This window comes from Vanacampus margaritifer, chromosome 2 (genome assembly GCF_051991255.1).
Source record: "Vanacampus margaritifer isolate UIUO_Vmar chromosome 2, RoL_Vmar_1.0, whole genome shotgun sequence".
Taxonomy (NCBI): Eukaryota; Metazoa; Chordata; class Actinopteri; order Syngnathiformes; family Syngnathidae; genus Vanacampus; species Vanacampus margaritifer.
In genome coordinates this window covers 26017196-26031234 of record NC_135433.1, presented here as the reverse complement: position 1 = coordinate 26031234, position 14039 = coordinate 26017196, and the positions used below count along the sequence as shown (strand labels likewise).

Here is a 14039-nt window from a genome sequence, read left to right as displayed (position 1 = left end):
ACCCCAAACAAAAATATAGCCACTAACTTTCTTTTTGATTTTTATTAACAGTTTGCCATTGGGGGAGGTGTATGCCCCATTTACTGATATTCTAGTTTTATACAATCATTATAGAACCTGTCTAAAAACAATAGAGTTCACTTCTTTTTACATCCCTCAATAAGCTTGCATAGCATTAGTTTGCACAACATCATTAACACCCAGTCTTTCTTTTTGCCTTATTTTTTTTTTCAGTATTCTATAATGACCTCTTATCAGCACTACTCTAATGGTAGCTTTGCCAAAAGCACATACAAAAAAAGAGGACAAAAAAGCAATGTATTTTTTTTAACATATCGGTAAGTATTTTTTTTCCAAAGATGTCCAAGAAGAACAAAGATGAAAAAAAAAACAAGCCAGAGGTGGTGAGCCTCGCCTCTAACCCAAACCACACTGTGGGCCTCAAAAATGGTGGCCAGAACTTGACCGCAGTGTCCGTGTGTGTTTTTGACATTAAGTCTAAAGAAGGGTGTGTTCTGACTTCCTTTCGCTGAGCACTGCCCAGTGTCAAACGTGTTGAGAAGCAGACGACAAACGATCGGTCTTCACTCTTCAGGTGACACACTTGTCCAGCAGGTACGTGTGCACGGATACACATTTATTTATTCATAAAAATCCTTTTAAGAGTAGCAAACTTAACTTTAATTATTAGCATTTTATGGGAACATTGTGTGCTTGCATGCTGGGATAGAGTACAGTACAGCATGTACAATTTGTTTGGTGGTCTCAAAATAACAATACTGCTTATAATATATTGTAAAAGAAAAATATTTATCAACTTTTAACACCCATTCAAATACTTGAAATTCAAGATTACAGAAATGTCTTCAAATTGTGTCATTAAACACAAGTGCGGGACCATGTTGGTCGGAACTTGGGTAAGTTAAGGTCAGGAGATGCATTCTTTGGCCAGCTGGACTTGACAGAGAGCAGTTCTGAATTATAATGGGTGAAATGAAATTCATGCAAGATTAAATCATGTAAGACTCTTTATTCAAAATGTCAAGAAATTTGACATTTTAAATACAATTTAAAGTCTTATCTCCATCTAACCCTAAAGAGAATTAAAAGAAAAACAGTTGAAACTATCAGGCGGTCACATTAACTCTAGTTAATGCAACAAGAGTAAGAATAGGGTTCCAAAGCAGGGTTTCAAGCCAGGGTTAGGGTTTTCAAACAAGAGTAGAGTTTCAAATTTGGATTATAAATTACAGTTTATAAACACTAGGATGGGGTTTCAAAGTCAGCTTTGAAGCTATAGCGTTCCAAAGTAGGGTTTCAAGTCAGGTTTTAAAGTTTGTATCAGGGTTTCAGCAAGTAGTTTGGGTTTCAAACAAGGATGTGGGTCTTAAATTAGGGCACCAAGACGGGGTTAGCATTTCAAATAGATTCCAGTAAGAGTGTGCGTGACGTGTAATGTTGATGCATCCAGCAGATGGTGTCCTTAAAGAGTGTTTGCGCAGGTTGCGGTGCAGACGATGGCCCAAAAGGTGATCTTGGCGGTGTTGGTGTTGCTGGCCATTGCCATGGCAACCGTGACGGCGCAGAGGAGACGCGCGCAGGCGCAGACGCAGACGGCCAACGCGGACGAGTGGAACTACCGGGCTGGCTGTGAGCACACAGATTTGCCTCTCTTCTGTTTACCCCACGTCAGAGTGATGATAGTGGCAAAGGCAGAGGTGACACACATTGACGGATCATTGAACGGGAAAAGTTGAAAACAAACTGTAAACATGAACAAATACAATACTGTAAATACAGACGTGAATATGAGAACTGACCAACAGCATTGTGTGTAGCAAAAAAGAGGCAAGCATATAAATTGAAGCAGTGGAGTGACCACCATACACAAACTAATAACTGTGTATTATTTATGTGGAAAAATAAGAGTCAGCACTCAGCTGCGTTATATGTGTGACAATATATAACATTCTGGTCGCAGCTGACAGGGTCAGCATGAGGGGTGTGGCCAACCTAACGGAGATTCTGGACAACTGGCGCTTCGACATCCTCAACCAGATGAAGGGACTCCTGCAAAACGACCACCAGTCCCTGCTGCCTGACTATGCTAGGTACCACCGCAACCCGACCCAACAACAAGAGCCCACCCAGTAAAGGGGAATATTGCCTACCAGCCAAAGAGTCCCCGCAGGAATGTGTTTCTTCTTCTGGCCTGGAAATAAACACAGAGGGAGTGGCGGGTGCAATCTGGAGTTTGGAAATATAATGTTATGAAATAAACAAAAGGAAGTCTGGTGTTTCCAGCTTTTTACCGCAGTTTGGTTTGGAGGATGGGACATTATGGCGGTCCAGTAGTTAAAATGACACGCTATTGCTTGCTTTTTCATGCTTTTATTCACCCAAATTGCTGCTTCAGCTTCTTTTCTTCTTGCCCTTACATAAGGCTCAAACATCAGTTGGGTTGTCGTTAAAACGAAATTTTCCATCCGATTTGAGTCATATTTAGTAAGCAACTAGCATGAGACACTAATATAGCAAGAAACATTGTGTTAAACATAATGAGCCCCCCAAAATATCAAAGTTCTTTGTCCACAAAGTTCCCGCTGAGGGTCCTATTAGGCCAGCGTCAGTCAGAAACCAACCAAGATAAATATACAGTAGCTGGCAGAAATCCAGCAAACCTGTCCCACAAGCTAACAGCTAGTAGTCCTAAACAGAAAGTAGAAACCTACCAAAATAAATATAGCTCGTAGTAATAGTTGGTAGCCACTAGCCAATAGCAATAGAACAAGGATAGTACATACTTTCCTACCAATATAAATACAGTCAGGAGTAGCCTATTGCATATATAAATGTCAAAGTCCTTTACTCACAAAATTTGGTCAATGCCAGCTCCCGCAGGCTAACGGCTAAGTGCGCTAAAAATGGCTTAATAGAGTAAACACTTGCTTGTAGTCGTCTGACCAGTGTTGTCAATTCCCCATTAAGTAGCGATTGGCCGTCCTAAAAGTCGCTAAATTACATCATTGCCTATTTTTTTTTATAGTAATGGGCACAGTAGCCAAGAGAATAACTTAATGGGAGAGGCAAAAAAAAAGTGAGTAAAAAACACCCTATAAAAAAATAATTGCTAAATTTGTCGCTAATCGCTTTTGACAAATATGTCACCAAGAGTCTTAAGAAAGTCGCCAAATTTAGTGAGAAAGTCAACAAAGTTGGCAACACTGCATCTGACTATGCTCACTCACAAGATCTGAATCAAAGCCCTTTTTACACAAAATGTTATGTTGATGTGTCTCATCTCCGTCCAGGATCCAGCCTCTGTCTGAGGCTCTGGGTGATCTCTACAAAGAGTTCAACGCCCTCAAAGCTCACCTGGGCGAGCTGACGGAGAAGTTCAGTGCCATGGAAACCTTCATGGACGAAGTGAAGGCCAGCAGGGGAAGTGGCCAGACCCAGACGCAGACCCAGGGCCAGGCCTCCTCGGCCCCTGTGCCCAGGCAGACAGGCAGGCGAGTGATGAAGAAGAAGACCACCCCCGCGGCCACCACTTCGTAGGATGACCATGATCATGTTTTCACGCTTATTCTGCTTTTTTGTGCAATGACCTCATAGAAAAAAAACTGAAAAATATGATGAGTATTAAAAAAAAAAGTGCATTTATTACTGCTACAATTAATGAGAAGCTAAAGCTATCGAGTAACCAGGGAGGATTTTGTCCCCTTCTGGAATCACTTTGAGGGATTTGGTTTTGCCGCTGGAGCTCAGCCCAACACGCTGAACCGCATCCAAGTCAGATTGTTTGGACGTGCTTGCTTCCGTGTTGCGTTGTGTTTCCTGCTGTATCACGCATACACAAACACACGCATACATACGCTGTGCTTAACAAATAAAGTCCATTTTTGCATCAACATGGACATTGTTGTTCATTAAAAACAGGATGAGACAGAAATGAGACAGAAATACTGTTGCATGCAGACTGACCAATGACAAGTATGTGATGTAACCAATCAGTGATGCTGGGTGTAATGATTGACAAGTCGACCGACCAACGAAGGCTATATCACTTCCAATAGGTTGACTAATTAACAAGTAGACTGACGAGCTTCTGCATGGAGAATCAGAGTCATATCATGAATGTTGCGTTTAATGACTGACATGTAAACTGACCAGCGACTGGTGTTGCCTCAATGCTCATACGTGCTGTATCTGTGCGTCCTCTGCGGACCCTCGCTGCTCATCTCCTGCATGGAGTGAGATTGAGAGCAAATGCAGATTACACACAGTTACAGTGAGTCCCTAGTGTCAATAGGATTATTCATGTTTCCCCCTATGACTCTGATGTCACACCAAGTGGGTCACAGCTAACAAACCCCAAATAGCTTTGAACACTATTGGTTGCCTTTGGATAAAAGTATAAGTAGACTTGGTGCATTCTCCTGCAAAGTCTTGATCAGGACTTGGTCTCAAGTCCTCAAAATGTTAGTATTGACTTAATCTCAAACCCTCAAAGTATTGCGTCGAGTCTTCGGACTTGATTTAGACTTAGTTTCAAGTCCTTAAAGTCTATCAATGTCTCAAAGTCTTGCTTTTCACATTTGATCAAAGTCCCCAAAGTCTTGATCCTGACCTATCAAGTCATCAAAGTCTTGATTTTGACTTATTGTTAAGCTTCAAGTCAAGACCAAGACTTTGCGGAACTGAAACCAAATCTTTAAGAACTTGAGACGAAGTTAGAATTGAGACTATAAAGACTTGATGAGACCAAGACTTCAGGACTGGAGATCAAGTCAACATCAAATTTAGAGGACCAAAACTTTGTGGACTTAAAATCAAGTTGAGGAAAAATACTTTGAGGACTTGAGACCAAGTGCCAAGACTTTAAGGTCTTTTCCTAGACGTTGTGGAGTTAAGACCAAGTCAAGACCAAGAATTTGAGGATAAGACCAAGGCTTCAAGGACCTGAGACCAAGTCAATATCAAATTTTGAAAACCAAGACTTTGAGGACTCTAAAAACAGACTTTCAGGACCCGAGACCAAGTCATAACCAAGACTCTAGGAAAGCCAGAGCCGTGTTCTTATCGCCTGTTTTCCCAGTCATTAACAAATTTACTACCATTGACGGCTATAGACGTCAAAAATTCATTTTAATTATTTCTCTTAGTTTAAAATCCCCCCACCCCACACTTTTGTTTACAAGAGTATGAAAACCTAGAATTTTTTCAATTGTATTACAACAGCTATAAAATTTGTGATTAATCGTGAGTTAACTAGTAAAGTCATGCGATTAATTACGATTAAAAATTTTAATTGCCTGATGCCCCTAATTTTTAATAATCATTTTTTAATTAAAATATAAAAAATACTAAAATGATTATTTATTAAAAAAAATAAAATAAATAAAAGAAGATCATTAAAAATGAGGGGCGTCAAGCGATTAAACTTTTTTAATCATAATTAATCACATGACTTCACTAGTTAACTCACGATTATTCACAAATTATATATATATATTTCCTCTAGGTTTTCATACTCCTGTTAACAAAAGTGGAAAAAATGTTAAACTAATAGAAATAGTTTTTTTTTTTCAAATTTTTGACGTCTAAAGCCGTCTATGGCAATGAATGAGTTAAGAATTAAAAACACAATAAACAGTAAGAAGTTTTCTGTGAGTAGTGTGACAAAGAGTTCAAATCAGGCTGGGCCAAGCAGAGAATCCCTCACCTTAATGGAGAAGTGTCATGCGGATGAGTCAAGGAAAACAGCCTTTCGTCCCTGCCTGTGATTCACGGTCCTGGAGTGGCAGCGGCGACTGCTCACATTTCACACATTTCATTGTCAGTGGGGTCGCAGGATCAATAATGAATTTCATGCCTTGTGGCGTCAGCGACACGCCCCACCGCTGCTCATCAAATATCTCCTCATGGTCTTCCTCATACGTCCTGTGCCGTCACCACTTCTTCTATTGATGTGGGAGTTTACGCCTTATCTCTCCGTACATGCCGAGCAAAGGACGTGAAGTTTGGACAAAAGGTATGGTGGGCTTTTTAAAGCACAGGACACAGGACAGTTGTGGAAAAAGAATATTTATTAAAATAAGAGACTTACTTGCGAGAGGTAAATATCTGCGATATAGAGATATCATTTCATGAAATAGAGTATAACTCTTCTATTTGCGGTCTGAGCCTGACTACATATAGCAAAAATTCAACAAAAATTGATGCTAGCATACACACTTCACAGGGCTCGTCTGTCTTCCTTGAAAATGGATGCAGATAAAAAAAAAAAAAAATCCATTATACAGTTATATGTCCTTTTTGCCACACTGCAGATCAGATGTGAACTGTCAGGGGTCTCTGACCCGCGACACGTCTCAGCCTAGCGCCATAATAATGAAACACCTCCGTGGATGGTGTAATACTAGCACATTATTTATGAGGTGAGACCCAGAGGTGGCAAAAGTTTTGAAAAATGAGACTTTAAAATGCAGGTTTAGACTTTCAAAGTTGGATTTCAAGCCAAAGATCAGTGTTTAAAAAGTGGGGTTTCAAGACTATGTTACAATTTCAGGGTTGGGGTGTGAAAATTTGGGTTTCAAATTTGTCTTATCAGTAAAAATCTGGGTGTTAAAACGGGATTTGGGTTTCAAGTCCAGTTTTTAAATTTGGTGGTTAGGGTGTCAAATTGGGCTTTCAAGTTTAATAGCCTACGTTTAAAGCCTGGGTAAGGGGTAGGGTTTTAAATAATTACTTTGTTTGTTTGTTTATTCAACATATAAACCTACAACAGAAATGCTACAATTAAAATCAAAACATTTAAAAGAAAAGTTTTTGTTTTTTTACATACATGGTCATCATTAAGCACATCTTACATGTTCAAAAGTCTCAAAGAAGGCTTGCAGGAGGACCCATTGTGAACAGTTAAGGTGTTAATCTGCTAATTAGAAGATGTTGAAGTCATAAATAGTCAAATAAAAAGGCTATTGTAAAGATACTTTTGGTCAAATTGCCATAATGAGCAGCTTTAAGGTTTCCAGGGAGGTTTTCAGGCAAAGGTTCGTGTTTAAAGCCTGCATTTTTAAATAGGGTTTCGAGCAAGTTGTTCGGGGTTTCAAATTAGACTTTTGAATTAGTTTTTCAAACCTGGATTGGGGTTCAAACAAGGGTGTGGGTTTAAATTGAATCCAATTTTAAATTAGGGTTTAGGTTTCAATTTGGGGCTTCATGTTCAAAGTTCAAAGTTAAGGTTCCAAGACAGGGTTATTCTTTTAAATTAGTGTTTCAAGTCCAGTTTGCAAATAAGGGTTTCAAGTCAAGATTAGAGTTTGAAGATGGTGTTAGGGTTTCAAATTAAGGTTTCAAGCCTGGGTTACGGTTTCAAGTTGGGGCCATTGGTCAAAGAGTTAAAGATGGATGATGAAGTCGTGATGAAAGCTTTTCTTCTCCTTTATTGAAGCTCGTGCTGCCTTCACACCACACTGAGTATGTGCATGTGTGCTTGTGTGTCACATGACTCCATGGAGGCAATTTTGATTGGAGCATCTGCTACCTACTTCAAGTTAACTCCATGATCAACAAAGACCTTGTGTGTCTGCATCAATGACATCAAATTAATTAATTTAATAAATTAATAAATAAAACATTTGGATGTCAAGTGCATGCCACCATAACAGGTGGCATTATAACCCCTAACCCTTTCAGCCAATCACATGACTGAACAAAGTCATAGGCGGACATGATGAGAAGTGGTTGAAAAGAATAATTAAATGTGAATTGACAATATTACAATAAAATAAATTTAAAGTTTGTAGTTTGGGATAGTGTTTCAAATTAGGACTTCAAGCCAATGTTTCAGACCTAAATCAGGGTTTTATATTAGGGTTTGGAGACAAGATTGGAGTTTTAAGTTAGGGTTTCAAGCAACAGTTAGTGTCTCATTAGGGTTTCAAATCAGGGGTGGGGTTTTAAGTTAGGGTTAAATACCTGTTTTTGTGTTTCAAACAACAAGGTATCAAGCAATGGTTAGGTTTGCAAATCAGGAGTAGCGTTTCAAGACAGGCCTAATTTTGGGTTTTAAATTACAGTTTTGAGACTGGGTTGTAGTTTGAAGTTGGGGTGTCAAGCCTGGGTCAGGGTCTCAAACAGGGTATCGAACAATGGTTAGATTTTTAAGTCAGGATTAGAATTTCAAATTAGAATTCCAAGACAAGTTTTCAGGCCCAAATTAGGGTTTTAAATTATGATTTTGAGACAGGGTTGGAGTTTCAAGCCTGGGTTAGGGTTTCAAACAAGGGTTAGGAATTCAAATTGGGGTTTCAATCTAGAGTTAGGTTTGGTTTCAAAGTATGGTTTTGAGACATGGTTATGGTATTAAAGTGGGGTTTTAAGCCTGGGTTCAAGTGTTAAATGAAAGGAGAATAACCAACAAGATTTTGCTGTGTGTCTTGATCGAACTTTTACAGATCTCTAAAGGACTTTTTTGTCCTTGACGTCTTCTGCACCGTCAGTTTGTCCTTCCTACTGACAGACAGCTTGCGACCCATCGCCACCGCTGAGGCGTCTGTTAAAGCGTCTGTTAAATGTCAGCAGGACAGGGAACACGATGAGCGCCACACTAATGAGCCACCTTTTTTTTGTTTTCCTCAGCTTCATGCTGACATCTCGTCATCATGTTGTCGTTGGGCCGTTTTAGTCACCACGCTCAAGCCCGGGAAGCCGCACAATTCATGAACGGAGCGGCCCAGGATTTGAGTCCGTGTGGGACTGGTTTGGATTAGATGCCCTGACAGTGAGACGAAGGGATGATTACGCCGCCTGACCACGGTTATTTTAGTTAACTAAAAATAACGAAAAAACTAAAACTAAAATTTAAAAAACAATTAAGTTAACAAAATAAAATAAAAACAAAAATGCTTTTTAAACAACGAAAACTAACTGAAACTACATTTTATGTTTACAAAATTAAATAAAACTAACTATAATTATAGCAAAAATGGCTTTCGTTTTAGTCTTTGGTAATCAATTTAATGCATGAGCTTTATGGGGATGATTTATTTTGATATTAACCGGAATAAGGACATTTAAAAGTGTGTCACTCAAAAGTGATGTCATCTAGCAGCAGCCAATAGAAAAGCACCTTCAGATGACGTTGCTTCCCATGGTGTTTTTTAAATATTGCGCACAAGTAATACACACTTAAAAAAAAAAAAAACTAAAACTAATACTGAAACTAACTAAAACTAAGCATTTGTGAAATAACTAAAACTAATAAAAACTAACAGAACCACCCTGAAAACTAACTAAATGTAAAAAACAAAACTCAAAACGAAATAAAAACGAACTGGCACATTCCAAAACTATATAATAACCCTGCGCCTGACTCACGTTGTTTGCGTGACAAGACTGCAAAGAGCACAAAAAGCATCCAGGGAACATGAAAATGTTGCGTGAATGCAAAATAATAAATGAAAAAGTCAAAGTTGTCCCAAAATCAAATGGGAGGTATAGTTCTTACTAAAAAGGAATTACACATTTCCACCTAAAGTTCCAAGAGTTTTCAGTTCTTGCCAAATTCATTAAAACCAACTCAAGTCAAATATCAAGTCATCTTTAGTATATTGTGCTTTTAATCAGCTGCAGCTGTGACAAAGCTTTTACAGAACAAATAATATAATACAATGTTTAATTCCGTGTTTTTTTATTTTGCTGTAGTACTAATACTTTTTTTGATCGTTTTTTTGGGGGGGGTAATACATCCTTTGAGTACATCTTACACTCCTACTTCCATGTGCTTCTGTCGTAATGAGGAAGTTGAATTTGTTTCATATCTGTGACACAATCCCAAATTTTTTTATCACACGTTTATTGAAAGCCTATTAACATATTCTTTTATCTGCTGGTATATTGGGTTGTGTTTGAAAGACAAGAATAGCTTAAATAGCATTGTCAAAGTGTGTTCCAAGATTATTGGAGCTTGTCAGAGAGACTTGGGCACAATTTGGGAAGACCAAGTAGCTATGAAAGCATAAAAAAAGTATTATGCCTTCAGGTAGACGTTACAATGTGCCCCAAAGGAAAACCAATCGGTATTCAAAGTCCTTTATTCCCTCTAAGCTTCTAAACGCAGACCATGCTCATTTTAAATGATTGGCATTTTTAATTTTATTTTAAAGGAGTAATTTACCGAATTATTTGTTCAGCTGTTTTTATTGTTCTTATTTTGTCTTGTTCTTATTACCCCCCCCCCCCCCCCCCCACCTTTTGTATATTGCTTATTTTGTTTTTACAACTGCAGGCTTTTTAGACCTAGACATCTCTCCCTGTCACATGTCACATGTGTGTCTTGATGTATGCTGCTTATTCACCTATCTGTTAATGAAACTGAATGAAATGAATTGCCCATTGTGGGATAACTAAAGTTGTCTAAATCGGAACTTTTTGCCACCACGTCCACAAGGCAAACCTGCTAATCTCACATGTTCAGCTCCAGTGGTTCTTGGAACTCCCTAGATGACCACATTCTGAACAGTATAATCTTATATATAATCTCTCAGTAGAATCTTTCTGATAATCTATTGTTAAATGAGCATGATAAATAATATATCAATAAGTAAAGTTGTTTTGTTCATTTATATTGTCTGATTTTGTGACGTAGCCTATTTCCTATTTTTGTATTAACTCATTCACTGCCATTGACGGCTATTGACGTCAAAAATTCATTTGAACTATTTCTATTAGTTTAAATTTTTTTCCCACTTTTGTCAACAAGAGTATGAAAATCTAGAATTTTATTATTGTACATTTAGAACAGATAGAAAATGTATGATTAGTCGTGAGTTAACTATTGAAGTCATGTGATTAATTACAATTCAAAATTAGGAGCGTCGGGCAATTAAAATCGTAATTAATTGCATGAGTTAACTCATGATTAATCACAAATTTTATTTCTGTTCTAAATGTACAATAAAAAATCTAGGTTTTCATACTCTTAACAAAAGTGGAAAAAAATGTTAAACTAATAGAAATAGTTCAAATGAATTTTTGACGTCTATAACCGTCAATGGCAGTGAATGAGTTAAAAAGAAAAACATACTGTTGCATTGTTTACAAAAGTCAGCTGACTTAATGCTCATTCAAGAATGCAAATGTTTCGATAGACAAAACGACAATACTCACAGGCATATATTATTTAACTGTGCACAAAATGACTAATATTACTTCATCTTACTGAGTCATTTAGTTGTGAAATTCTTCTTTGGTGCCTGTGTGCCTATATTATACTGCCCTCAGGTGGCCAAGGTTTACACAACAGAAAAAGTTGGATATCTGTAAATAAACAAAGTGTTGCTATATGAGTGGTGTGTTTATGCAGTAAGAAGGTGACCTCAGCACGGTGTCGATGCATTTTCGCTGTGTTGAGGTGATTGCATCATTTCTCCCGGTTTCATTTTCTCAGTCAGCACGCTTCCATCAGATGTGCAGCCAGCCGACACAGAAAAAAAAAAAACGTTGACATGGGAGAGCGAGAGCATCCACATGAAGGGACGGCCTTCAGCTTTGCATAAGTCAGCAAGAATCTAAAAAATATACTGTATATATGCCTGCTGTCCCGAAAGACGATGACAGCTCGGGTTGCTGGTGACAGTCGCAGGATGGAACCGTACAGCAGCAGAGGAGGAACTGGTACGTGTTGAAACAAAATCAGGCCGGAGCAGAAATAAGCTATAAAAGTATTACAAGCAGGCGGCACAGCTTGTTTGTGTTAAGACGAAGCAATATGTCTCCCTTGACAAGCTCCACAAAGGCTGACACTCTCGCAGACAACACAGTACTCGTTTGGTATTTATATGCAGCACACGCACACCAATGACTGCAATTCACTTTCTCGTTTACATGAGAACAGTTCACAAATCAAACAGAATCAGCCCTACAATCACAATCTAGTTTACAATAAATGCTACATTCTGATTCAGATTCTCACTGCATCTGCGCTTTAGAATTTGATCCAGATCCTCAATGCATTTTACAGCCTGATTTGGAATCAGAATTAGATTTAAAACAATATTTAAATCTATGTGAGAACTGGATTTGGAATAAGAAACTGTTTCAGAATTTACTTTAGTTTGTTGGTTTTGAAATCAAAATCAGATTCAAAATGCATTTTATAATCAGATTTAATATCCAATTTAGCATTAGAATGAACATTACAATCAGAATCAGTTGTATAACCCATTTTAGAATCAGATTTGGTACCAGAATCAGTTTGAGAATCCACATCAGAGTCAGATGTAGAATCAATTGTGTAAACAGACTCAGTTTAGAATCTTTTTTAACTTTTTAAAATCAGATTAACAATCAGGCTTGGTTTTAGAGTTCATGTCAGCTAGGTGTAGAATCAGTTTTAAAATCCGAACCAATTTTAGAATCCAGTTTGAAATCAACCGGCCTGTAGCACAAAGTCATCTAGAATACGACAGCTCATCCAAGTGAGAATAAAATGTTTTTTTAATATGCAATGGTTATTTCGGTATTGGAGTGCTTCCACTTGTTCCGATGTAATGGCTCAACAGCGCCCCCTCTTGCATGCAGCAGCTATAAATACTGTAGTTGAATGTGCTGCAGTTCAGTCGTCGTCAAGGTGAGCTGAGAGCGCTGCACACTTGCTACTAGCTACTTGGCCAATAATGCTAATTTAACAGTTTATTTCTTAGTATGCTAAAGGCCTTGTTGATTGACGAGTGCATGTCGTGTTTGCGCAGGAAGTAAACCACGAGTCAACAAAAGTCACGTGCCTTATCATTTTAATTATACAACACAATGCAAAAGACCAAGAGATTTGAGCTTCCCACCAACTAAAAAGGGTTATGTATGAATTTTTTTTTAAACAGATTTAGAATTAGAACCCGTTTTAGAAACTTAATCAGATTTAGAATTAGTTTTAGAATCAGAGTAAAAACCTGATTTAGGAAAGAGTTTTTACAATCCAGATCAATTGTAGAATCCTTTTAAAAATCGGAATCAGTTTCAGAATCAGAATTATATTTGGTATTAGTTTTACAATCAGAATAATAGGAGAATCAAAATTTGCTTTAGAATCAGAATTTGTTTTAGAATCAGAATCCGCTTTAACTAGTGGGGAAAATAGCAATAGCAATATAAAATGGATGGGTTTTAGGATTACAATCAGTTTTGGAAACAGAATTGGTTTAGAAACAGTTTTAGAATCTGTTTACAATCAGATTTAGAAGATCACAATGAGTGCAGACATGGCACCTGTAAAGACCCGATGGATCTGGGACTGGATTAGCAGAGAGTGTGCGTTGCTTCCCTGGAAGCAGCGAGAACTGCTTGGAAAAGATTATTATTTTTTTTACTTTTGTTGCCATTTGGCGACCAAATAAACAAAAGTGGCGTGAATATCAATGAGGCCGCTTTGAAGTTATGATGTTTTGTTATGTTCTGATGTTTTGTAATAACGTTCAGTTATGATGTTCTGTTATGATGTTATGCTATTATGCATGTGAAACCCGCTGTGCTCTAGTGCTTCTGCTTCACGCTTTCATCATTTCCCGCATCCTGAAGGAATGCAAAAATATCAACTTCTGCTCCACGGACAAACATTTTCGCAAGTTGTGATAATAATGAAGTGCGGAAAGAACACAGAGACGAAATGAGGATAAAAATCTTGACGCATCTCCACCTATGCGGAGAACAAATTTCGCCCCACTTAGATGGGTGTGACAATCAGTGGATCTTATCTTATCTTATCTTACATTTCTATTACTGCCACCATTTCACTTAATTAATTTTACAAGCCAAATATGTTTTAGAATTCTTTGAAATTCTGAATCAGTTTTAGACTCAGAAGCAGATCTAGCACCAATTTCAGAATTGTCATGAAAAGGGGTGCGTTGGAGAGGGTGGACCCAAATGCGGGGCGACATAGACTGGAGGAGACAAGAATTGTGAACAGTGAGAAGCTTTATTGGAACAAGTGGGGACAGGTGAGGGGACAAGGGCTGGACAAGACGTGACTGGAC

At 38.1% G+C, this 14039-nt stretch overlaps 1 protein-coding gene across 1 annotated transcript; it reads left to right on the top strand.

Annotated features, from left to right (window-relative positions):
- Window positions 1-544: 544 nt before the first annotated feature.
- On the top strand, window positions 545-3911 carry LOC144044323 (uncharacterized). Its single transcript, XM_077558657.1, has 4 exons — window positions 545-615; window positions 1503-1650; window positions 1982-2111; window positions 3312-3911. Exons 2-4 carry the CDS (start codon window positions 1518-1520, stop codon window positions 3556-3558), a joined length of 510 nt encoding a protein of 169 aa, XP_077414783.1. The 5' UTR covers window positions 545-615; window positions 1503-1517; the 3' UTR covers window positions 3559-3911.
- The last annotated feature ends 10128 nt before the right edge of the window (window positions 3912-14039 follow it).